We start from the raw sequence: 26245 nt of genomic DNA, 5'->3' as shown, positions 1-26245 counted from the left end.
GCACTTTTAACTCCAGGCAAGGGAAGAAGGTACAGTGTAATTTTGTTGTTCGTGGAATGTTTGTACCTGTAGCTATTGCTTCGTTACCCTCAGTTTTCTCTATGGAGAAAGCCATCTACATTTTTTTTCCTCCCAGAGATGTGAAAAGCTCTGGTCAATGCAAGCACAGCACTGGTACTGTTACTCACTGAAGAAGGTCAGTTTGTTCTACCATTCTCTGGACTTCAACAGATCAGCTTATTCTTAAAAAAAAAGAGAGAGCAAAAACAGACAGAATAGAAATAGACCAACATGCCAAAAAAAAAAAAAAATCAGCTATGGCAAAATTCTGCTCACAGGACAGGCTGGAAATGTTAACAGCAGAAGAAAGAAGAGCTGCGCAGAGGGTAGATTCTGGCCTCGTGTTTACCTTTTTCCACAGAAGAGCAATGACCAACTTAACCAGAAGCTAGAAGTTCAAAGTGATTAAATGTAATTAATACATATAAAAATAATTTACATGACTCATTTCTGTAATTTAGCAGCCTTAAAGAAAGGAATCCATATTTATATTGGGTAAAATTTGGAAGAATTTCTAACTGCAAGAACTGAAGTGCCAGGGATTCTGGAAGTAGCGGATTCACAGGAGAATCCATTTCATAATTGTCTACTTGTCAGCTTTTTTTAATTGTCCAAGAAAGCAGTAGTCTTGAAACAAGTATAGGAGTACATCTGAGCCTACTTCTGTCTGACAAGTTCCTGTATGAAGGTCACAATCTTCTTTGGAAGGTTTAACCCCCAGATTTCCGAGTAGGGACCATGTGGGCTAAATTCCAAGAAATTCAGAAGATCCTGAGAAGAGACTTCAGCCAGCAGAGCTGGTATGAGACGGATCCTTTTCAGAAACATGTTTCTTCAGCTATTCTGTTTAAGTCTGTGCCAGCACATGCCCAGCTTTCAATAAACATAAGTTATGCATGGCCCGAATTGCTCAAACCGGTGATTTGCATGCCAAACTAAGAAACAGATCTTTAACACCAATGTGCAGAAAATTGAGCTATGCCTAGAGATTTGATAAAAGGATGGTTAAAAAATGGTTTATTCATACAACCTCAGTGACTTGTGCTCGTAGTTCCAAGATATGTGGCTGCAGTTGACAGTTGGGTCATTGCTTTGCAAAATGCACCCTTCACGCTTTCAGTCTTGGAACAATCTCATATTTCTCTAGACAGTCTGAAGCTTATTCTGTAACTTCATTTCCTGTTAACTTGTAAGTAGACTCAAAACAGAAATTCCGCTTTTGTGTTGACTTAGGAGTTTAAAAAAAAAAGTGAAGGACAAGACTTTACTAAACTTTGAATTTCTGAAACAGCGTGGGAGGCCTTGGTGCAAAACTTGAGAAATGTTTTCTTCTCCAGAGGGGAAAATACTCTTAATGCATATCATGGAATGGGTAAATTTCTAAAACTATGTATATTACGGATCTCCAGTTCTTCAGACTTTAACAGCTTGATTGGAACAGTGTTAATATTAATGTAAGTTGCTTTTACAGTAATCTGAAATGATTTCAAACCTGTAACACTATTTGCCTTTGACAGATAGTGGCGAAATACCTGTTCTCTCCATGAGATAACAAATCTACTTTTTCAGGTCTGGTGAGATCAGAATGGGGTGAGTTCTGACAAGTGTTTTGCCTCTCTGTGTGGGTACTTTGGTGAGGTGGGAAGGAATTGACTTCAGCCTTTGCTCTTTCCCTGTGTTGCACCAGGACTTGTGTTACAGTCCGAAATGTCTTTGTGTAGGAATGGATTCCCTTGGGGATCAAGTATCTTCTGTTGCTCAGCTTGGATCTTTCTTTTCTTGCCTGCTGGCTATTAACACATGCCTGAAGGAGCTGCCTTGCCTGACTTTGAGGTCTCCTGAACTTCCTTCTTAAATCCCTTCATTTCTTAAAGGGCTTTAGGGCTACTAGTATGTAGTAGTAGGGCTCAGCAGGACACAGCATGGAGGGAAATGCATCATAGCAGGACGGTTGGAGCTGCTGGGCATAGGTGAGAGCTGGAATACGGAGTATTACTGAGGGGGTGACTCTGGTAGCAGAGAGAGACCCTGCTGAATGGGTATGAATGTAGACAGGACTAGTAAAAAACACACAGAATGTGAGGAAGCATAGCAGGTCTGACTTTCTCAAACCTCATTTCAGTTGTTAAGACAGTTTGAGCATGGAAAACAGAGGAGTTGGATCCTGGCAGTATGTTTTACTCTCCACTCCCAGAAAGCAAAACCTTATTGCTTTATGGCTGCATAGGGCGTCAGGAATTGGGAACTGTGCAGCAGGACCTGTTGGAAGAAAGCTGGAGAAATGACAAAAGCAAGATGGTGGCATGGGAATGATGAGCAGGTTGGTACTCTGGAGGTGGGCAGAAAAGGAAGAGGGAAGGAGACTCAAGCTTGGAACCGCAGAAAGGAAGGTAGGAGAAATAGGGTGGGGGAAGCTGCAGCTGAACGAGGGAAACAAATTGTAAAAGCACAGAGAATAGTAGCGGAAAGATAGACAGGAACATAAATTAGTCAAAAAATGTGCAGGTAAGCAGTTTGCTTTGTGGCTTCCTTCTGTGTGTGCGTCCTCCCCCTGAAGAAAAGCGTGGAGGGAGAAGGAAACAGACTAGCATGCAACTGAGCACAGCAATGAAAAATACATGTGAAAGGGAAAGACTAATGAAACTGACCTCCCAAGTGCAGTTGCCATTCCTTACTAATTGCTTATTTCTGTCTTGTTCAATCTTAGGTAGTAGGGAAGGACCTATCTTGCTTCTGTTAAAGCATTGGTGAGAATGACAATCTCACCGAGAGCATGAGCAGGTGATAAATTTTTGTTTCAGCTGTTATGTGGAGTGGTGTCAAGGAAAAATACCTTATCTTAGTAAATTATGCTGTCTCTTGGAGCTTTTCTCCTGCACCGCCTGAAACCCTCGGATGTCAGAGGCTGTGTTTCTGCATATCTTCAGATGATCCAAAGCTAAGAGCCAGACCGCTCTGCAGTGGTAATTTGAAAGGAGCTGTGCATTTTGGCAAGGTGGTAATATAGCAAGAAAACATTGGCAGCATTGTCTTCGGTTGCCTTGGTTTTACCGGTTGTTTAACAGAAAGCTAGAACAGGGAGGAACCAGAAATGTTCCACTGAGCTGCTGCTTTGTTGAACATGCACCTGGTATAAGAATGTCTCCACATGGCAGGCATCTCTTGGACTTTACACATCTCTTGAGTTAATGAAGCCTGCATGTGCCTGGCTTTTCTTACTGTTTCCACCTGTTTTGCCTTGCTAGTGCTCCTTTTGAGTTTGGTCGAGTTGTCCTGAATTTCACTTGAGTAATTAGAAGGGAATTAGGGCCTGTGTATTTCTCTTTCTTTCATCATTTCTACCGTATTTGAAATGAACATGAAATATTTGGTTCGTGTTTGTGCGTGCAGTGGTGGTTCCTATGTCTCCTTGCTCTTATTTTTATAAAAAGTAACTCCTGCTCATAGCTAATGAGTATTAACTCGGTAAAGCACTGAGAAACTCATCATGCAAATTGCTGTTTGAATCTTGGATCAGTGCCATGCTGTACATCTCACTTCTCACATTTGTTGCTGGAATTACGGTACAGTAATTAATGGCATACAATCCTGAAAAAAATTGACCTTCAACTTGGAGTTCGAGATGGTAGTGTTCATCAGAAAGTGAATCAAAATTGAACAGATAGAATTATCAAGAGGAATTACTATTAAATTTAGCTGACATAGTTGCATTTAATCAGACAGACTTTGTTTTAAGCAAGCGGGAGAAGAAGGCTGCAGCAGTCCATCCTTGTATGACTGACTGACTGCTACGTGGTAACTGAGGTACTGCTATGAAGCAGGTACATTGAAATTACCTGGGGGAAAAAAAAAGATTTCATTCATAGACTGGCAATGCTAGGATCACTTTTCTAGTTTGTTTCAGTTTTAGGCTTTTGCACATAGGGATTTAATGGCTGTGACTTCAAAACTTGTGGCTGGATTTCCTTGTCCCCCGACTTAAAGGAACCCAACTTTCATGTCGCAGAAGCACTTGGAAAAGTTGGCTCCAATACCTTCTGCCGAGTGTGTGGTGCTGGAGGTGTGAATTAGTAAATTTTTAATGACCGGCCAGGAGCTGGGAAGTGCTGCGGGTACTCTGTGTGTGGAGAAATGCCTAAAGAAGGGAAATATTACGGTGGGAAGAGTCGAAGTTGGGGTTTGTGGAGTGCTTTGGTAGTTTTTCTTGGTTTGAGTCCTTGATTTGTGATGGGTAATGTTTGACTCTTCCTCTATAGAGGAAGTCTATATAATGGGTAAAGAGCGAAGGACTTGAAATTGAAGGAGGAAATTGAAAGACTCTTTCAATGTGGACCTATGTGACAAGAAAACAGTTCTTTTAGTAAACAGATCGTACCCCCCCCTTTTTTTTTTAATCCTGCAAACAAAACTGAGACCCACACATCAATAACTGATGAAAAGCTTCAAAACCCCTCTGCAAGGCGACTTCTCCGTCCCAGCCCATCGCCTTGTGCCCAGGATCAAGCCCCCCGGCAGCTCCCCGCGCTGTCAAAAACGCTCTTTCTCCTCCGTTCCCCGCCACGCTTTCCAACCCCCGACACGTTCGCTTTGCCTGATCGTCGGGAGGAAAACCCACCGCCGCTGCAGCCGGGACAGGTTGCGGATTTACCGTGGGCTGCTACTTCACCAGGTAGCAAGCCGGGGGGGGGGGTTGAGGAGGAGGGAGAAGCTGGGCTCCCCTCGCCCCCACCCGAGGGGCACGGCCGTGGCTGCCGGCCCCGCCGTTCGGCTTCGATCCCCCCCCGCCTCGCCCGTGAAAAGGTGCCGGGGGAGAGGAGGGGGAAAGCGCTGCCCGGGGCGGGGCGGAGGGCGGGCGGGTTACGGCGCATTTCTTGCGGGGCCGCTGCCGCTTTGTCTGCGGGGAAAGTTTGGCGGCGGGGCGAAGGGGGGTCGAGGCGCTGCCCCTGGCACCTGCCGAGGGTCACAGTCCCACCCGGCTCCCCGCCTTCTCTCCCTTCGTTCTTCCCCCGACGCGGCGTCTCTCCTTCTTCCCCCCCCCCCGCAGCCTCCGGCGGCGGGGCCATGGGCGACCCGGCCGCCGCTTGGGCGACGCTGTGCCTCCTCAGCGCGGCGCTGGCCGCCGCCGCCTCCTCTTCCTCAGGTGAGTCGTCGCGCCGAGCCCCGGCCCCCTCCGTCCCGCGGGGGGGTTGGTGACCTGAGGAGAGAAGCCGAGCTCTCCGGCTGAGGAGAAGTCCCCCTCTTTCGGGGGGGTGGTGGTGGTTGGGGCATTTTTTTCTTTCTTTCTCCTTCTCCCTTAGCCCGGGCGGGGGTCCGCCTCCAGCCCCCCGCCATTTTGGCGGCCTCTCCGCAGGCGGGGCGAAGGGGAGCGGGGTGAAGCCGTGCCCATGCCGGGTTCCCCCCCCCTTCCCCCGGTTCTTCCCGCTCGGGGGTGGTGGTGGCGGAGTGCCCACAAGCGGCTGAGGGCTGGCGGGCGTTAAGCGCCGGCGATGGAGGAGCGTGTCCCGCTTCGAGCATGAGAGGCGGGAGGGTGGCCCCGGCGCTGCCGGGCTTCCCCTTCTGCTCGGCAGCTTTTCCTGACGGCGGGAGGGCGAGGAGGCAGCCCAGGATAGCAGTAAACCCCCTGCCAAGCTGAGGGTGGGGTTACCCGAAAAGGTGTGGGGTTTTTTAGCTTTGTTTTTGGTGGGTATTAATTGTCTAAACCCACAGAAACCACCCAGAGCCCGCGTGTGAGGTGGGCTGAGCTGGGTCAGTCAGCGGCAGCGCTTGGGGCACAGCCAGCCCTCAAGCTGTCCCGGACACACTCTCCACGGGTGTTCGTGGCGGTGCGGAGGGCTAAGCCGCCTGCCCACGGGACTCGGGAACGCCGTGGCGTGGGCTTGTGGTCTGCTGGCCGAGGCAGCCTGGGCAGCGGTGACAGGAGCTGTGGAGAGTAGGTAGGAGTCCATCCACCTTTCCTTCCTCTAGGAGAAGAGGGCTGAGCTCGATGTGGCGCGTGTGGATGTTGCTCTAATAGTGCTTTAGCAGGCGTCAAGTGTTGGTTTCTTCTATCCTTCAAAAAGTGTTCTGGACAGACTGGTAAAAAGTACAAGGTTATGATCTTACGATGTTGTCAGGCAGTAAAGTTACTGATGTTTTAAGTTTGGGAGTGCAGTGTGGCTGCGTTTGTCCCGTTAGGCTGTTTTCCAGCTTTTCCTTTGGCAGTGCGACTGTATGTCGTTGGTTTCCAAAGTGGCAGACTCCCCAAGTACTGCTCCCACCATAACACTGGGATTCCCATTTGGTATAGTTGTTTTAGTGAATAACAGTAGTTAAAAATAGCTATGTGTATGTGAGCTGAGGAGCTGTTAGATATGAATTTGGGATATTAACTTGTTGGGCAGTACTCTGAGAGACTTAACTTTTATTTAAAAAAAACAAACAAACAAAAAAAACCACCACACCAAGAAAAAAACCCAAACCCGAAAGCCCCCAAATCAGATGCCCAACACAAAAATACCAAAGCAAAAAGTTGGGGTATTTCTTCCAAAGCTTCTTCAGTATGTGAAAGGCAATGTGGTCATTCAAGGAAACCCTTTCAGGTGAGCTTTGCAAACAGTCGTTAATCACACTGGTGACTTGGAGCTGCACATGAAGCCAGGGCACTATAACAAAGAGCGATGTTGCTTAATGTGTGTGTGTGATGTTTTGGGCTCACTCACAATTGTGAATAAAAAATAGCTAATAGGTTTTTTTAACTAAGGATTTTCCAAGTTCTGTAAAGATGGGTTATATCTTGGTATTCCCCATGGTAACTTGTGAGGGAGTGAAATACGCCTTTGCTTTAATGGAGAGGAAGAATCAGACTGTCTGTGTCTGCTTTCTAGTCCCACATGGGCCGGGGCGAGCCTGTCTCTACAGAGTGCAATGGAGGGAGTAGGCTGTAGAGCTGGGAGAGAAATTTTTGAAGGTCTGTCTCATTCCTGCTGTTGCCTGCCTGGGATATTTGAGGCAGCTGCTCTCGCCCTGCTGCCTTGGTCCTTACTCTGTGCTCTGTCCCCATAGGCGATGAGCTCTTTGGCACACGACTGCTCTTTCGCGATGTGTTTATAGTGCCTGGCACAAAGGGCCCTAGATGTAATTACAGCCTCTTGAAGAAAAAGTAGGAAATGCTGATTTTGTTGTTGTTGATAGTTTTCCCCTGTGTCTTTAAGGTTTTCAAATCATAAGTGGGGGCTCTGATGCCATCATGTTTCACGTTTTAGGGTGTCAAACCGTTGTTAGTTACTTTGTTACGTTGGTACTTTTAAGGAACTATAGCTGTCAGTGAGCAATAAAGAAAGGGCAGCTAGGCTTTTTTAGGAGTATAATAGTAGAGTTGTGCTGGTCTTAACTAACTGGTATTAAGTATTTCTTTTTTTTCCACATGCTTTCCAACAGTATGTGACCTCGTGTTTTGCACTGAGTTTTGAGTTGCAACTGGATGACGAACCTTGCAATTATCCTCTCTTGCCAAAATAAGAGCGTGGTGGAGGAGAGAAATGTGGGGGGCAGGAAGATAATTGGTATTTGAAAATCAGTGCAGTAACATGAAGTCAAGGTATCGTCAAGTGTTTGGGTGTTTTTCCGTAAACAGAAATTGCTGTGAAAGTCAAGCAAATAAATGAACAGGTAATTGCTGAGGGTCTGAGTCTTAGTTGCATTCAAGTGACTTGGCACCACCATGAGCTTGTCAGATGTAAAGTGGTTAACCACATGGTTTGTGGGGTGGCATGTGGGGGCTCTCCAGATGTGAGAGTGAAACCCTGTGTTTCAGCATGTTAGTCCTCTTTGGTGCTGAGTCTGTGCATGTGATGGGTAGGGCTCAGTTTGTTTACTGTCAATATGAGTAGAATGGTATCTGCTAAATTTGAGAGAAACACGATTGGGCTCTTGTGGCTCATCTACTTGGCAAGGGAAAATAATTCTTGATGGTGCCTCTGCAGCCTCTTGTAGCTGAGCTGAAGACCGGCTTGAAGGAGGAGCTTTTGATTCAAAGCAGTGTAACTCCAAGGTTTTCTGTACAAATTTGTCTAATATGCATTTTATGGAAAACACTACTCTTCGATGAGGAAATTCTTAGTTCTTTGGGTGGTCCTTTGAGACAGCTGTTCCCACATTGTCTTTTCTTTTCATCTTTTGAGTTTCTTGGATTGCTTTTGATTTCGCATTCTTGTCACGTTTTCAGTAGACAGATATGTGTAGTTGTTCAAGAATGGCTGTTTCCCAGAAAATCAATGAAAGAACTGTCATTCAACTTACTCATGGTTTTATTTTCTAACCTCTTACTTGATTTATTGAAGTAGCATATATAAAGTATGTTTGCATGTGTATATGTCTCTATCACTTGCTCGGAGAACCTTTCTCTCAGCTGGCAGTATCAGTGGCGAGGACTAGCAAGACTGAAGCAGGAGGAGTCCCATGAGCCTGTCATTAGGTGAAATGTGACCTGTTGCCCATGGAGGAGTGATTTAGGAGTGGGAATTCACACCAGCTCTCCTTGCCGTGATTGTGTTTTTATGTGTATAATCATGTGCTTATTTGTTTCTCCTGCAAATAGTAAAAGGATTTATAGGAGCAGAGGGAAGAGACTGCTCTTTAGCATGCAATTTAAATGCTGTGTAACCTTGCATTTTTAAGGGCCGTATTTTGCTCTCAAATAACTGTGGCTTCCCTTTATTTCAGTGAGAGCTCGGACAGTTACTCAAAGTTACAACTCTGAGCTTCACCTTATGTGTATATTGTCAGAATTCCTCTCATATCGGTGGCAGCTTTTCTGACAGTGGAGGGAGAGAACATATGCACACGTGGCACCAAATGTCTGAATTTGTCACCCATCTGAGAGTGTGAAGTGATTGTGGGAATGGGTGACGATACTAGCCCTGTTCAAAACTGGGTGATTGTTGGCGACGGTGCAGTCAGGTCCTTGTGAGGTTAGTGTCCGTCCCTGTTTTACTGCCTTGCATTCTCCTACTTCGATCATTGTGTGTGTCCCTGACTTCTGTCTGAGGAAGATTGGGCAACTTCTTGCAATTATAATGCTGTGATGCTTCATTAGTGGTCTGGTGAGGTGTTGCAGAGGCACGTGCTGACCCCTTTTTGAAGATCAGTGGCATTATTTTGGCAGGTCTCCCCTTTCGGTTCTGCCTTGTGCATGCCACTCTCCAAGTTCTTGAGTCCATCTTGGCCAGAGTCCCTGACAAGGCAGTCTGAAGCTTACCCAGAGGTTACCCTGCTGCACCAAAATTGCATTTGTTCTGTTCTGGGCAAGTGCATGGCCAGAGGTGGCTGCTCAGTGCTGCTAATGCTATTACGTAGCAGGTTCAGTGGAGAGTGTGCTGGTGTTACTCCCTTCTAATCTGGTTGTTTTATTTGTTTTTATTTTTTTTTGTTCCGCAGGTGCCTGTGTCTACCAAGGCTTGTTGTTTGAGGTAGGTAAGCTTCAATGCGTTATGCTGGGGAAATGTTTGGGAAGGTGCTGTTGAACTTGACTCTAATTCCTGATTTTTGTCACCCCTGCAATGGGGATGGCTGATCTTGCAGCAGGTCACAGAGCTGTGAGCCTTTAGCCTGCTGGAAAGCAGCAGCAAAATAAATATTGCCCTTGGAGAGGTCAGAAATTCTCCCTAGGCCTTTGAACCCAACTGTTCTCCTCAGCACAGCTCTGCCTGCTTCTAACTGGGGCTCCTTTGTCCAGTGTGTGAAAAGATGTGAGAGATTTCAAGGTTCTTGGAAGCTGTATTAATCACAAATGTGCAGTCCTAGGCAGGGTAGAGGTTATATTTTGTAAAATGTCACTGTAATGCCAGGGTATGTTCTGTGGGTTTTTTCCCCTGAATTAATAAGGTATTAATGACAACAATTTAACACCTTTTCCTCTCAGCTGATTATGGTGAGTACTGTGTACCCTGACTTTTCTTTATAAAGCCCAAGTATTTTATAGTCTTCCTCTTTGCATGTACATAATCCATGGATAATTTTGTACAAGAATCACAGTTTTTAACAACTCATAAACAGTCTTTCGCTCTGTAACCCATGTCTGCCTTGTTTCAGTACTCTGGGCTAAAAGGAAATGGCTGAGCCACTTTACATTTCTGGAGTGCTTCTGTACCTGCCTCCGATCCCACAGCAGACTTGCTCAGGGATTTGTTACCGTAGGCTGGGAGGTAGTGTGCAGCAGCTGTTGGGGAAGGCCTGGGTTTTTATTTCCCATAGACCTCTCCAGCAAAGCTGGATATGTTCTTTGCGTGTGTGACACGTGACCACTGGCTATGTTGGAAATAACTGGTAGTAGTGGTTCCTTTGGCCTTCCAACACGGACTCAGGGGCTCGGAAGTTTTTCTGCTCCAAGAAGGGGATGTAGGGGGAATTGCTGGAGGCAAATGTTTTCAGTGGGTGGCTTGGGAGGAAGCTGAAGCAGGCTAAATTAGCTTGCTCCTCTTAATAATGCACTGTGAGCATCAGTGTCTTAACAGCAGTTGGAAAGTTTGTCTAGATTCCAACTTCAGTGAACTGTATGGCAGGTCCCTTTCTGCTGAGGATTGCAGCTCAGTAAGGGCAGTATCAGAGCTGAAGGGTTAGCAAGTGAGGGGTTTCATCTGTCACTGATTGCTATTGGCATGTCAGTCAGATGTATTTTTTTGTTGCCTTTTGTGTATCCTTGGTGTTCTGATTTTTTTTTTTTCTCTGCTCTTTCTTTTACTGCTGCTGTGTGTTTGAAATGCTAGTGCAGGTCTCGATAACAGGTCTTGCCGTAACATTTGTACATAAAGACTTTGGGATATTCTAGGTTAGATGCTTCCTGTTTAAAGAACTTGCTCCCAGTATCCTTGATTTTGTCTTTATCTCTGTATTTAGTAAGATTATTCTGGTTTTATTAATAAATGGTTTCTGTAGCTGTAGTAGTTTTTATTAGCTGTACAAGAGGATCGTTCTGCAGTAAAGCTCAGAGCAGACACAAAACTGGTGCAGGTATACAGCTGGCATTTATAATCAAGTAAAGCTTGAACAACTCAAGCTCGTTGTTCTTGGAACAAGGACCTATCCTGCCTCTTGTTCGTTGTCATGTCTGAAGATGTGCCTGCTTTCCTATCTGAGTGATGTTTGCTGTGGGAAGAGGCCTTTGCTTGCTTTTCTGCCAGTATTTTGGTATTTCTTCCATTTCGTATACACTAATGTAACGACTTTTGGTTACTCTTTGGAACTGAATGTAGATCAAAGGACAGACTCTGGCTTCAGCTGGCAATCTCAGAACAGGTACTAAATCCATGTGGTTTCTGACTCTGATGGGGAAAATATTACATGCAGTGCACCAAACCTGTGGGCTAGGTGCATCTTCCTCTGTAATGCTGCTTCATGGGTTTCTTTAGGTGACTGTTTTCCCTGAGAAAACAGGAACTGCACAGACAACCATGGAAATTACAGATGGAAAAGAACCTTTAATAGGACTCGTTTCACTCTCTGGTTTGTGCCACTCCTGACAGCAGTATTGGAGTTGGCTTGATTAAGCGTGGTAAAAATCAAACACTAGAGGTAGTGCATGAGTGATTTTGAGGCAGTTAGTACTTGTGGGTTGGTGGCACGTAGCTGTGATAGAGCTGCAGAGCTTGTGTTATCTTTGCAGAAGACCGCTGTCTCAGAAAGGTCAGCTTTGAAATGGAAGGTGACAAGAAGAACAATCCTGCCACTGCCATCGTTTCAGTTCCTGCGTTGTCCCTGGCGTCAGGATGAACATTGTATTAAAAAAATGTGAAAACTGAAGACCCCTATGTGAGACAGTTGCTCTGTTTGTTAAACTTCGTGCCCGTAAAGCATTGATGCAGCTGTCTGGCAAATGACGACTGGGAGCTATTTCCTCATGGCTTTACTGGTACAATTATGTTTGTTGGAGCTGAGGAGGAGGGTCTTTCTGAATTCCCTGTCTGGGATTCTGGAGAGGCAAGCTGGAAGTGTCATATCTGTTATACTATTGTCTTAATGAACACTTTTTTTTTTTCTACTTTATCCCAGATCACGAGAAAAGTAAAAGCCTATTCTGCCTGTAATCTGTGTCTGTGTGTTGCTGTTTAATCTCTCTGGTAAGACTGGTGGGAGCTGTGTTCACTGGCCTTTTTGTCAGGGCTGGTGAGTACTGTGTGGAGTCAGTGGTATGCTCATGATAGTGGTACAAGGCAGTTCTGCTGCCATTTGCAGCTGGCCTTGCTGGGAGCTCCATGTGGGTCATTTAGTGGAAATGTCTTAGGGTTATGTGTTGAGCTGGTGGGTGTGTAGTCTGCTGCATGTATCTCTCACAATCTGTTTTTTTGTGAAACAGATAGGCTTTTGCTAACATGGACAGAATAATCTATGGAATGGGACAAAAATGGCACTCCTGTGACAAGTTCAGTCCCTTTCAATTGGGTTTGTGTACCTGTTTGGTAGCATGAATGAAGCCTTTTTTACTAGAGTGGAGAACAGCTTTGGTCTGTTTGTTCCCCAAACCATTACCCAGCCTCCAACTGTAGCTGGTCTTCAGCTTTTCATGTCGCTGCTATTTTATTGACTTGTTCCTTTTAAGTCTGTAGACAAGGAGACAAGTAAGAAGCTGGGCAGGGGAAAGAAAGAGGAACAGATGGACAATTATTTTTTCAGGAGATAGTGAAGCCTCTTGTGCATGCAGCAGCTGCAAAAGGAGCCTTAATACATTGATTATAGTACCAAGAGGAGGAAGCCAGTGGTAACATGGAACTGCCCCGGGTTTGGTAAGCAAGTGTGATAAGTAGTAGTGTTATCAGCTAAATGAAAAGGGAGCGTGAGTGCTGCTTCAGGCTGTGGCTTGACAAAATTGGACTACTGAGATGGCATGGGGAAGGGATTTAATTTGATATTTTTCTAGGAGTCTTTCCCTTAGCATTGTGCCAGAGCAGTGCGTGATTGATTCGCCTTGTGTGGCTCAGTTGGGTGTGGGTGATGGGAGCAGACCTGAGTGACTTTGTCGATACCGGAGGTGCTCTCTACGCTGGCCTTGGGAGTTGGGCTGTGCTCTGAAAAGCCAGCGTGTAAGGGGAGACCATGTCCCAGCCCGGGTGTGCACCGGCTCACAACTTTCGCAGCACAGCTGAAGGGAAGCTGAGCTGGGCTGTGCAGTGCTGTGTGCAGCAGCGTTGGAGCTCTGGCTTGGAGCAGCGCTTGCTGGTCTTCTCTGCTGTCGGCTGCATCATGGGTTAAACTGAGTTTTACAAGTCCAGGGCCCTGACATAAGAGAGCATGGATGGATGTGACACAGAATTTGGCTGTGGGATTCTTCACTAGTAGTGTTGTGATGTGCCCAGAGGGGAGCAAAGAAGCAGGGCGGGGAGGGGGGGTGGTGGCGGTGGTGTGTGATAATTTTGTGGTTTTAGCATTTCTATACGACTTTGGAAAGTTGCATGTAAAAGAACGTGCTCAGTGAAGAAATCCCAGTGACAGGACCAACATGCAAGCTAAGGATGTCATCTCTGTAGAATCTGTTCAGGAAAAGAATTGTGCCCTCTGGGTGTGTTTGCTTACAAACCATTTACTCACTGAAAAGAAAGCTTTTCTGAATGACAAGAAGGCATTGGGCCAAATGCTGCAACCTCACCTGATGGCTGTCACCTGGAGCAGCAGCATCACAGTATGCCTGTGGCACTAATAGAGCTGTTGACAAGAGAAATCTATAGAAACTTTTTTGTGTTTTAAACTATAGTTAGAAACACTGTTTCCTTTCAGTGTGCGGTGTTATACAGCGTTTTCCTCAATGTTTCATGTGCAAGTAGTTGCAGGTGAGCTGTTACTGGGTTATTGTAGGAATGCTATTTGCTGCAAGTCTTGCTTTATGGCATTTGGCTGTCTTGCTTGCTTCTGCTGCAACCCCAAATTCTGAAGTCACTTAAATTGTTAACGCCGCTCAAGTTCTGCGTCTTGCTTGACTGACTTAGCTGCTTGTCTATCGAGGGTCAGCTTGTGTTCATGTGTTTCCTCTGAGGAAAAAACACATCTCTGTGTGTGATATCCAACTGTGCTGAGGAGGTTTGTATTCCTCCCTCTGTCTTAACCTTTGAGGAAGTTTTCAGATTCGCATCACCAGCACAGCCACTTCCTTTACTTAGCAAAGAACAAAATACACGTTACTATTTTTTTCCTTAGTTGGAGGGTAGTGTAGGTGAGGATGAAGAGACATTCATGCCACAATGAAATGTAAATGTGTGTGGGAGGTATTGTTCAAGTCCATGTCTGCATCTTCTGCCAGCTGGCTTGTGCCAAGAAGAGTTTTCAGCCCTGGGAGGAGGAGAGGGGGAAGCACGGGGCTGTGAATTAAGGTGGGAGTTGGTTTAAATGGAAAGTGTGACTTGATAAATGACCCTTCATGTTTGGTAGACGCTGCAATAAGGAAGGACAAGTCCAGCTGAGCCATCTCAAGTAAATTTTTACTTTGTGTTAGAACATGGATGTTGTCTGTTGCAACAGCTGCTGGTAATGCACATAAGGATGAATTTCTGGACTGGCAGATTCCTTTGGAAGCCCTTCATGAGACACATATGGGGCTTTCCTAACACAATAAAGCACCAGACAAGCCAAGCAGCTTTTCTTGAACAGAAATATGTTTTTAATCTTAGAGTTTGAATGAAAATTATGAACAGAATAAAAAGCTCTAACTTAATCCATAGTAAATGGTACTGTACTTGCGCTTCTACCAAAAATTTTGCTTCCCTTTTTCTTTTGAAACTGCCTGAAAAAGAATTCAAGATAATTGAAATGCTTAGTTGACTTACACATCTTAAAAGAAGAGACTTTGGGTTTAGTGGTCAGTCAAAAGATCAATATGACTTTTCTAGGAAAGGAAAAAAAAAAGAATTATTGTAGCCCTTCAGATAGTTCAGCTTTTCATCTTTTTAATTCTGCTCTGCAATCAGTCATGGTAGAGGTCACAAAATAATAAAAATAATCATATGTGACAGATACCTATTGTATAAATGCAACTTCAATCAGCTCTATTATAAATCAGATCATCAAATTAATGTATGCATTAATTGTAACTTTTTATAAACGGTTGCAAGGAGCTGGACTGATAGGGGAGAACACCAGCAAAAGATAAGGAGGTAAAATGGTGGAGGCACGGAGCTCTGTTATGCTGGAGGTAGCTGCTTGCTCAGTTTCAGAGATGCTTTTTACATAATTACCTTTGGCTTATTTAGCTCATTTCAGTGGCAAGTGTAATCAGAGTGGAGAAACAAAGTGCCAGTTTCAAGTTCTGTGTCTGAAGAAAAAAGTGCATGAAAATGTTGATACTAAAATTTTAAAGTTTGTGACAATAAAACAATTTGAAGTATCCGACATAACTGACTGCATATAACACGTTCTTGTTCAATAAAAAAAGTATCCCTTTAAATCTTCTGATAAACTTCATAACATTTTGCTGTTACGTGTGTACATTTTGTTGGCAGAAGTTAAAAGAAAACCTGATTTTATGCTTTTTAAATCAGATCTCTGTTTTCATCTGTAGTTTGTGCTGAGTTAGAAATAAAGGGAGCAATATAATAAATAGAAAATGCTTTTTTTTTCTCCCGAAATTTTACATCTCCCACTCTAGATAGCTTCTATTCTGAATAAATTTAGTGACTATTTAAAATAAATGTTAGCAGGTGCAGAGCACTTTTGGTTAGGGAATGTTTCACATCAGCAACGGAAAATGAGCTTCACTTTAATTTCTTTAGAAGGATAACAAGTTACTACTGAAATATGAGATCAGAATCAAAGTTTTCAGTTGAAGGTTTTGCTTGCTAACTTTTACAATGGTCAAAATGTTTTTGGTTTTGGTTTTTTTAAAATTGTCATATAAATGCTCCTACTTAGCTTGGGGGTACATCCTCTGTTCCACCAGGGAACAAAGCTATAAATTTCTGTTTATAACATGCATATAACACTTGGTAGCTATAAAGTCTACTTTACAGCAGCATGAATCTCCCTTCTGTGTAACGTTCAAATGAACATTTTGCAGAATGCTGTGATGTTATCCAGTTTGCTGTGGGGGTTCCTCTTTCAGCAGCCTGCAGTCTGCACTCTTGATTTGCTCTTCTGCGGTCTCCCGCATTGACCCGAGTACTAGGGAGGTAATGAGTTATTTGTGTTGGAGACTTGCAAGATCGAGGTTGCTTTTTCCTGCTGTTGCACGGTGGATGTATTCTTGTAGACATGAGTTGACTAATATCCTCTATGTGATGATTTTTATTTATTGAACAGATATAACTAGATGCCGTGACTCTCCCAGGACTTCAAAGAGTAGTGACGAAAAGACTGGGGGCATTTGGTGCAGCGGGGGCCTGATTCTGCAGTGCTGTTGAGCAGCTTTTTAAGCCTGTTTAGAGCAAGTGCATAACACCGAGTAATTGTTTTGTGCGGTGTGTAGGGCTTAATCTCCACCTTATCCTTGCTTTGTGTGGCTATGAATGGAAGTGGAAGGTGATGGAAAGTAGACCTCTCAATTTACATGAATGGTATGCAGTTAAGGTTTATTAATATAATAATAAGATGCTTTTTATGTAGGAAATCCCTTCTGCTTGTGAGTTTTGGAAAGCTAAGATCAGCTGAAGATCAAAAATAAAGAGAAAAGTGTTTTTTGAATAAAGCATGTGCTACATGTGTGTTCCTTCTTTGTGTTCCTTGAAAATAACATTATAATATAGAGGACTGGGGGTAGGATCTTTATTTCATGGCACCAGGTGAAAGAAGCTTAGACGTGAGATGAACATTATTCTCCCAAGGACGTAGAGAATTCTTGTCTCCTAATCAGTAAAGAAGTTTTTTTGTGGACTGAGGCACACGTTTTAATATGTAATAATTCTTCTCTTACATTGGTGGTTCTCATACAGAAGACTGCTAAATGTTGTTTTTTGGTCTGAGAAAATGAACTCATTTTTTAAGGAAACAATGCTGTTCGCATAGCTGAGAGCTAGTATGTTCTAGAATTACCACATTTATTTTGTTTTATAGCAACTTGAGACTTGTTCTGAATACCAAATGACACACAGTGAAAACGTGAGCCCTTACTCATGATATTGTGTATCTTAATATCAGCAGTTTGACATAGTACATACAATCAGTACAGTTTGTGCATCAGTGCTTTTTTAGTTCTTTTTTCACTTTTACCTCAGAAATGAAGTCCTGTGGAGCTCTAACACTGTTACACAACTATCAGCTCTATTAAAAACTTCTGTAATGAGAAAGTGCTGAGAGTTGCGGTGTCAAAATGTCTTAAAAACCCAGAAGAATCTGCTTAAACTATACCCCTACCCTACTGTAAGCAGAGGTGAATTACCCTTTCGTTGGAAAACTATGGCTGTGATCCAGAGCTCTCTGACAACTCTGTAAGCTGTTGTCTTTCATGGGTTTTCACATTTCAGGAGCGCTGTGAGAGTATTCACACATCGGAAATGGAACCATGGCTTTGCCCACGGAAGGGTAAATGCTGCTTTTCTTACTTGCTACATCTGTGTTTCACTGAAGGAAGCAGCAACTGGCAAAAGTTGCAACTGCAGCGCTGTTCATAATAGGAAAGACATTCATACAACACAACTTTTGTTCAATAGCTGCCTCTACATTGCCCTGTAATGGATGCAGAAGGAGATAAACATAGGGACAGGGGAAGGGGTGGAGGGTGGCTGGGCTAGCCTTGTGTCTGGGACCAGGCACTTTTCTCCCACAGCTTGGACCTGTTGTTGGTCTTGCAGAAGCAGTCTATTTCAATTCCCCTGTGCTTGGAGCTGGGCAGGAGTTTAGGTCCCTACAGCCCCTGTCTCTGGCAGCAGCAAGTTGCATCTGCAGGGCATCCTGTTGGTTTCTCCAGGTGCTGCTCTCTGAGAGTAGCCAAGTCCCTTTTCCTGAAATAGCAAAGCAGTGGTGAGGCAGGCTTTTCTACATCAAGCACATTTAACCTGATGCAGGTGAAGCATGAAGCTGGTGTCTTTGCTTACCTTGAGATGATTTACCTGCCATAGTTACCTATGATGCATATTTCACAGCTTGCTCTGCAGTGGGCTGCACATACACTAAATTTATCATCCAGCTCCCTCCTCTCCATCTCTTCTGTGCGTATGTACGTGTCTGTCTTTTTTCATGGTATACTTGCTGGTCAGAAATTGTTCTTTCCCCCTCTGTGTAAATGGGATCTCATATTCTAGCAGTCCAGGGCACAGCGGTGAAGCCATGGTCCTCCTCAGTCATCTGTGCATGTTTAAGAACTGCTTTTGGCCCTGGGTTTGACACTGTGGGGTGCTTTTTTTAAACATTCAGGCACAGGTGGTGGTTGTGGCAAAAAGAGCTTTTGAAACAACTCATCTTTACTTCAGATAGCACAGAAGAAACATGGACAAATTAACAAACTAAAAGAGACAATTCTATGGGTTGTGGGGCTTTTGAGCTTTAATCAGAGACTCTGGGCTGTCCGCAATGATTTTGGGCAGCCTGTGCGTTTTTTTCCTTGAAGATGTGTCTGGTGGCTGTAGTGTTCTGCTTCAGGGGTCTTTCCTCTCCACCTTCTGTCCTGGCTGGTGAAAAACTCACACTTTAATCTTCACTGTGTCATGGGAGGTGATCTGGCATCAGTCTTATTTGGAGATCAGGGTCTTTACAAGAGCTGCCCTGTTCCACATTTTCCGTTTCAGTGATCTTCCTGGATGGTAGCTGTTCATCCACGAACACTGGCTTAAGTAGATGATTAACTTTTAATAACACAGTTACAGGAGCTATATGCCAGAGCCTTGGCAGGATATGTTGGAATTCTCATGGATTCATTCACTGGGACAACAGTTTAACAATTATCCAGCATTTATAAATTTGACAAGTCATTATCCCTTCCATCTTTCCAGATGCATTTGAAGAGCCTTGTTTAGGAAATACTGTCCCATAACTTGTCCTTTACTTTTGCTTTTTGAATTCCCAGGATGAAAAATTCCTTTTTCCTTTGCTTGGTCACTTCCTCATTCCTTCTCTCTCCTCAACTGTATCACAACCTTCATCAGGTTTCTGATTTGCATTTTATCTTTAGAGTAGGGGTTGCGATGTTTAGTTAATTGGGAAGAGAAATGATAGAAAATAGGTTTTGCCAGTGGAAAAAGGCTATAATGCATTTAAAGTTGAGACCTGTGGAGAGTGCAAATTAATGTAGCTATAGGAGGGTGACAGCTTACATCACCTACAGACCTGCCTCAAATGCAGTTTCTCACTGGGGTGAAATTGGCAACAAACCATTGTCATACTGGTGTGTGTGCCTAATCTGTGCCTTGCATTGAAAACTTTCCTGTTCTTGGTTTGGGAGTGCAAGTGCCAGCTGTGGAGTTGGAAGCAGTGTCCCACAGCTGATGAAGATGTTGGGAGAAAATAAAATAGCTATCTCCGTAGTGGGTTATATGATAAAAGCAGAAATGGAAAAGAGTACTTACCAAATCTGTAGAGTTACTGTATTCTGCTGGTGCTTATGAAAGCATAAGCCGACACTGTCCTTTGTGGAGCAGTGAAGTATGTCTGCAGTTTAGCTGAGAAGCAGGTTTGTGCAGCAGGGCTAGTAGGGGTAGGTTTATGTGCACATACATGTGCATGAGACTTGGCCCTTTTATCTCTGAGGGGCTTTCAGTTATGCTGGGCAGCGGCTGATTTGCGTGCCACAAGCAGAACAGGCAGGTGAGAGGGTGTTTGTGTTGAAAGTCATAGCCTGCTTTTCCAGAAGGGATTTCATTATATCTTTCTGTGTCAAACGTGGCATCAGTTCTGAACGATCAGGGCTTGTTTTTCTTTTCTTCTTTCTTGCGTGAGTTGTAAATGACAGCTCACTTGAAAACTGATTTTTCCTCTCTTCAGCACAATAATTCAGAGCTGCAGAAATTACCCCCTGGGGCACAGTTCTGGAGACGGTCATCTTACCGTTTTTATGGGCTACTCAAAAAAGTCAGGAGAATTTGTGGTTTCTATTTTGTGTTAGAAAAGAAACAAAAAGATCATGTATTGGAGAGAAAGTTGACAGTGCACTGTCATGAAAAGAGCTCACTGAAGGTGATTTAAGCTCACTTGTAGCTGAAAGAGGGAGAGGGATGTAACCTCCAGCTAGAGATGTAACAGCAAGTCTGTTTTCAGTCTCGCTTTTCTGCTAGCTCCCACCCACGCACGCACACTTGTCAGTCCCCGTGGGGCAGCATTTTCTTTGCATATGTCTTTCTCGTTGGCATATGGGGTACAGGATTGTTGCGTTACTGTGACTGCAGCATACGCTGCAATGACACGTAGGTACATCCTGCACCCTGCAGATGGTAGGGAGAGGTTTACCGCTTCCTGAAGGGAGAAGGGAGTTTTGTCTGGCAGTTTCTGTGCTTTGAGAACAGATTGCTTTTGCTAAAGAACTTGAGATGTTTGCTTTCTTTATTTGCTGTGGCTCACTGGAGCAAGCAGTAGCCCTAATGTGAGTGTCCGAGATGTTCTTTCAACTTCGTAAATACACACAGATTCTCTCTATGTATCACTCTGTACAGGTGTGGACAAGTCCCATTGAAGGCCATTGTGATCTGGGAACTCGGGCTGTTTTCTTATAATGTTGGTTTTCTCCTGGAGGGGGGCTGCCAGATACTGAATCTGAAAAAGATACTGTAAACATCAATGTGGTTTGGGGTTTTTTTTTTCCAACTGATAGCTCCTAGTGGAGAAGCAAACTTGGTTTTGACTGTTTCATTTGATCTAATAGCTAAAACCAGAAATGATGCGAAGAGGGAAATAACCCTAGCACCTTCTCTGTGGGAGACAAGGCTGACTTCTGACGTGATGACAGTAATGTCACATCTCCTTCTTCTGCTGTCACCCGAGTGCCTGGTGGAGCTGAGCGAGCGTGTTACTTAACTGCTGTGGGCAATTGAAATTCCACCCTAACGTTGCTTGCTGCAGGGCACCTTAGAAGATAAACATGGGATTTCTTTGCATCGTAGGTGCATCTTTTTCCAGCAGCTCTGGATTCTGTCAGTGCTTTTAACTTCTATTGTAATAGTAGTTATCAGAGGTTTATATCACAGCTGTGAAAGTTTCCTTTGGGATGACACTGGGCATCTTACCAAGGAATTTTGTGCTAGGATTTTTTTGGTAGTTTGAAAAATAATTGGCCCTGGATATGACTGCCAAGAACTAACAGAACTTTGCTGTACATTTTTCATGACCCCCAGAGAACTTTTGGATTGAATTTGTAAGGTAACTGAGGAAAGTGGATCCCCAGCTCCTGCTGGCATTGGCTGGAAGTTGGGCACTTTCTTCTAGTAAGACTACAGGAAAATCCTAGTCTTAATTGTTAGATAGAAACATTGAAGCTACTACTATGTATCAGCAAGAAACCTTTTCCCTCTATAGAGAAAAATAAACCTAAACCAAGCTGGTTTTGTTTAGAAATGGAAAAGAAACTGTTTGTTAGTACAGATTGAATTTCTTCTGTCCTTCCCATATAAACAGCTTTCTGTCTCCTTGCAGTATGGTATCAGTTGACACGAACATCAGTCAGGACAAATGAAACAGCCTGGTTTAGATAGATCTGTATAACACAAAATGGCACTGAATATATAAAAGGTAGTTTGGATGTGATCTTTTCAACTGAGTCTCAAAATACTGGACAAGTCTGTTAAGGTTGAGCTTTGTGTCTGGGTAGCTGAATAGTCATTTAGGCAGCAAAAAAGGGTCTTTAGTATTGAAAAACAGGACTTGGTGCTGTCTGGTTCAGGGGTCAAAGCAGAACTACTTGCACTGGAAAAGCCTAGACGTGTTTCTCCCATGTCCTGTTCCTTTAGGCATGCTTTCAGGGAGACAGCTGGAAACAGCAAAAGCTATGGAGAAAGGCGGCCGATAAGGGAATTTGTGGGAGTTCTGACTGCTCCTGTGTGCCAGAGAGCTCACTGGAGAGGCAGCTTTGCTCTATACTAGTACCAGGCTATACTTGTGCATTTGCCAGACCAGGATGTGTTCGAGACCTTGTTCTTCATCCCGAAAACATCTTGGCTGAAGAAGTTACGTGGAGCTGGTGAATATCTGCCTAGTCTTTTGAAATAGATTGCTAGTGTTTAAATCGATAATAAACCTTAAGCAAAACTGGGCTACTGTGACTGGACAGTGGTTGCATGTGGAATTTCTTATCTTCCAGGTTGGTTTCATGTGTTTCTTTTTCCCTTTTTTTTCCCCTTGAATGACTCATGTCCTTATCAGAAATGCCAGTATGAAACCCCCTCACTGTTACAGTTGTTGCGCAGGCTTGTTAAATCAATTGAGTCAAAGTTGTCCAGGATAAATCATTCTCAGAGCCTTTTCAGTAAACATTAACTCTCCAATTGTTGCTATTGTAACTGCTGAATTTCACAAGGAGCCTAAGATATTCCTTGGTGCTTTCAGGAAGACATATAATAGATGGAAAAAATCCCAAATATGAAGCTCTTCCAGATGGGTGCATTGATTTTATATCACTGCTCAGATCTGTCAGCCTTGAAAGCGGCTGTAAAGAGAGCCGTGTGATGCTGTGATGCTCTGAAGTTTATGATGCTAGGATGTCTATATTTCTGCCATGCATATTAAATAGCTTCTAGTGGGAATACATACAACAGACTTCCATTGGAAGACCACTGTAATCTTCCTAGTGCCGCAATTTATTGTTGAGCCGTAGATTAAGGAGTCCCGTTAGGATAAAATACTCGGTGCTTACTTGATTTTGTAATCATTATAGCTACTTCAGAATCATTCAGTAATGAATCCTCTAACCCCGTGAGCTCAGCATCAGAAGTATCTTTATATTACCAGCTGGAATACTACAGCTAAGGGAGAGTCCTAGGCATTTTCAGACACCCTTAACTGTGTTTCTGGAAAAAAGTTCTCCCTCCTCCCCCAAATGAGAAATCCTGAACATGATTTCTTCCTGTATTAATTTGAAGAATTTTAAGCCAGATGTTTCATTACTCAAAAAAATTAAGAAGTTTCATAAATGGCTTCCTGTGTGTTTTATGGAGATCAAATTAAAATTTTGGCAGGCTCAAAATTGGGAAATTTTAATTTAAGTTTGATACTGAGCATAAATTTTCAGTGACATCAACGGGAGCTGAAAGTTAGGGTCTTGCAGTGAGATGACAACACTGAGAAATTTTGGACCTTGCAGCTATATGCATACCCTTTTATTTATCTCAGTTATCAAACTAGAAATCTTATTTCTAATGGGAATGTAGTCTCCCTGAAAGTTTTAACCTTTTCATTTCCTTGGAATTCATCTATTGTCCTACATTGATGGATTTGGTCATAATCATGTGGGAATAATTACTTTTGGGTGCTTAGCCAGCATGAGACCGATATGCTGAAAGTCAAGTGTTCTTTTGTGGTTCATGGATATTCATATTTTCAGAGGTAATACAGGGTTAGTTGTTTAGTTATGAACTTGAAAACATACGCTGATTTAGACAGAGTTGTCATTACTGACACACTAATAGCCAGTTCTGAGTTAGTGGATGCAGTAAATCCTTTTATGCATTGAGCCTGGTAGAGTGGTTTCAGGTGAAAACATGAGCAAACTTGTTAGCACTTTCTTTCCCACATTTTTTTGCAGTTTTATAGATTCTTCTATGTATGTAAAAAGCCTGATTTTCTTCAATATTTAAGGAGTTATTTACAGTTAAATTCTCAATAATACAGTGTAAAGGTAACTTGCTGCGTTTTTATTCCAGTGGATTTTTTGTTGTTTTAAAGAATCAGAATTTTAGAAGTGTTCGATTTTGAAAACCTAGGTTTGATTTTAAATTGGAGGCACTTAAAAATTGAATTTACTCCTTTCTATCTCAGTTTCTCAGTGAAACTGTGGGATCATCATGCTTATGGAAAGGGAACACAAAAGTTCCTATGCTTATGGAAAGGGAACACAATCTACTGTTGTAGGGAAACCTTCCAAAACAAAAGTGAATTATGTGCTTCCATTGAGTGACCTAAGGAGTAATTCTTAAGTCTCTCTTCCATGTTTTATTTAAAACAAAGATTCCTGGAATGAAACAATAAACTTAATGAAAATCTGTTTATAATTTAATGAAATCCTTAGGACAAAACAAAGGCTAATATGTTATTTTCAAAGGCATCTGGAGACATCTTATTAGATAAAATGGAACTAATTGAGTTAAAGTCAAATATAAATTGAGCAGAATTTGTCCCAGAATTTAACTTTGCATTACCTTGGCAAATAAAGTGAAATCTCTTTATGTGCTTATTATAGACAAAGCTTGGTAACAGACCAGAGCAAAACTAGGATGCAGGGCAAGAGAGACTTAAATAGTCTATAATGTGCTCCCTCTGCCCATGAGCACTTTGAATGTGCGTTCAGCGCGTGTGACTCGTCTGTCGTCACAAATGGACTATGTTTGCATTAGGGAAACTCAGTGCTGTCAGACTGATTTAGGGAGGAATCTTACATTACAGACTTTCTTTTGAGAATGTAAACATTACCAGGAACATCTTGGCTTTTCTGCTAGAAATTACAGGGAAAGCACCGAAAGGAATAGTAAGGCATTGTGCTGAAAGCACGGTTAAATCGTGCTGTAGCACAAGGAGCTGTGTTTTGCCTTGACAACTTTTTAAATGGGAAGGCAATCCCACTTCCTGTAAGAGGCAAAATGCAAGTGCACTATGTTGGAGAGCTGCAGACCTTTGTCTCTTCTATGTTTATACCAGGTTTCATCAACAGCATGTTCCATGCTTGAATGTCATGTCCTGGCACAGGTCTGTACCTTTTCTGGTTTAAGCAGAATGCTATCATCATAGTCCTGTTAGTACTGGGCAAGCTGAAGGTAACGCTGTGGTACGTAACATAATGTGGGGGTTTCCTGTCAAGATCCTATGTTTGTAGCCATACATGAACGTGGCTGTAAGTCCTGTTGTCTAACACTAGTACATGTGGCAACTGCGGAAGTTTGGGCATGACTGCAGTGCAGAAAAATGGTGTACGCCGGCTTTGTAAAATGCTGTAATTTTACTTCCTATGAGGTTTTTGGCTGCTTGAGTGTAATCCAGTGGGTGATCCTATGTATGTGATGTGTGATTGACAAGGTAAAATGAGGGCATATCTGTGATGACACAGGATAGCTGAGACCCACTGATGTGGTAAAAAGTAGAACTGAGTTTACCTCTGTAATGTTGGGGGTTTTTTTTCTGTCTGGTCCATTAATACTTTGATTCTTCCATGCAGACTTAATTAAGACAACACTGATCCTACTGTTTCTTTTGGAAGATGATACAGCTTAAAAACCCTGTGTCTGTCCTGCTTTGGTATTGTGCAACATAGGGTTTCTCGTAGTCATTTTAGCAACAGCCTGGCCCCGTAAGGTCATGGGATCCTTTCCGGTGAGTTTCAGAAGGATTTGCTGGCTGTAGAAGAGTGGTGAGACCTTTGGATCTCCTCACGCTTTGGAGAGCAGTGTGCTGGAGTTACTACAGATACTTCCATCTCCTCTGACCAGCCCTTACTGCAATGCATAAATATCTTTTTGTGGGGGAAGATCTAAGCTCACAAGATGTAAGAGTGTCAGTTCTCCTTCTTGCTTCAGGCAGAGAAATATCTGTGAGATCAGAGGCAAGCCTCTTGAAATCCCTAGGAAGAGGTGTCATCCATGGTATTTTGCATCCAGGAGCAGGCTGTGCAGTTAAACTGCTTTTCCTGCTATGATTAGCATCCTATGCGTTGTCCAGTTATCTACTTGGCATGACACTTCTGTCTAGTAATAGTTGGATGTGGGTACCTGGTGTGTCATGCTGTACGTACCTGTCCAGGCTGTCAGAAGCATTGATTTGTAATATGAAGCCCTCTCATCAGCATTTTTTTATTGTTACTGTGATGTTGATTTCCCTGATAAAAATAGGATGTATTAGTATCAAAAATAAATTGGGAGCAATGCTTTCTAAGCAGAATATTTTTGCTGGGCTTCCACTGCTTATCAGCTAGGTATCAGCAAGCAGTGCTTGGTGCTTTTGAACGTGTGGCTTTATTAAAAATATGCAAGACTCAGGCAGCTCTGATTTAGAAAGTGGACTCGGCCTGTTAGGCTTGTTTCAATTTAGAAGCTTAACGTTTCTTTGATACTTGAAGTAAGGTTTAATAGACCCTTCTCTAATATTCAAGTCTAGCACAGTGGACCACAGC

The 26245-nt window shown here is 43.3% G+C and overlaps 1 protein-coding gene across 1 annotated transcript in view; it reads left to right on the top strand.

The window, feature by feature from the left end:
- Positions 1 to 4927: 4927 nt before the first annotated feature.
- Positions 4928 to 26245, top strand: part of FRAS1 (Fraser extracellular matrix complex subunit 1) — a 173656-nt gene continuing 152338 nt past the window's right edge. Inside the window, exons 1-2 of the mRNA XM_069774067.1 lie at positions 4928 to 5200; positions 9475 to 9506. Coding sequence (XP_069630168.1) covers positions 5122 to 5200; positions 9475 to 9506 — 111 coding nt within the window. The 5' untranslated portion in view covers positions 4928 to 5121. The remainder of the gene's footprint in view (positions 5201 to 9474; positions 9507 to 26245) is intronic.

The sequence above is a fragment of the Haliaeetus albicilla genome, chromosome 1 (genome assembly GCF_947461875.1).
Source record: "Haliaeetus albicilla chromosome 1, bHalAlb1.1, whole genome shotgun sequence".
In the NCBI taxonomy this organism is placed as follows: domain Eukaryota; kingdom Metazoa; phylum Chordata; class Aves; order Accipitriformes; family Accipitridae; genus Haliaeetus; species Haliaeetus albicilla.
The sequence above is the reverse complement of the archived record's forward strand: the minus strand, read 5'-3'. Positions and strand labels throughout refer to the sequence as shown.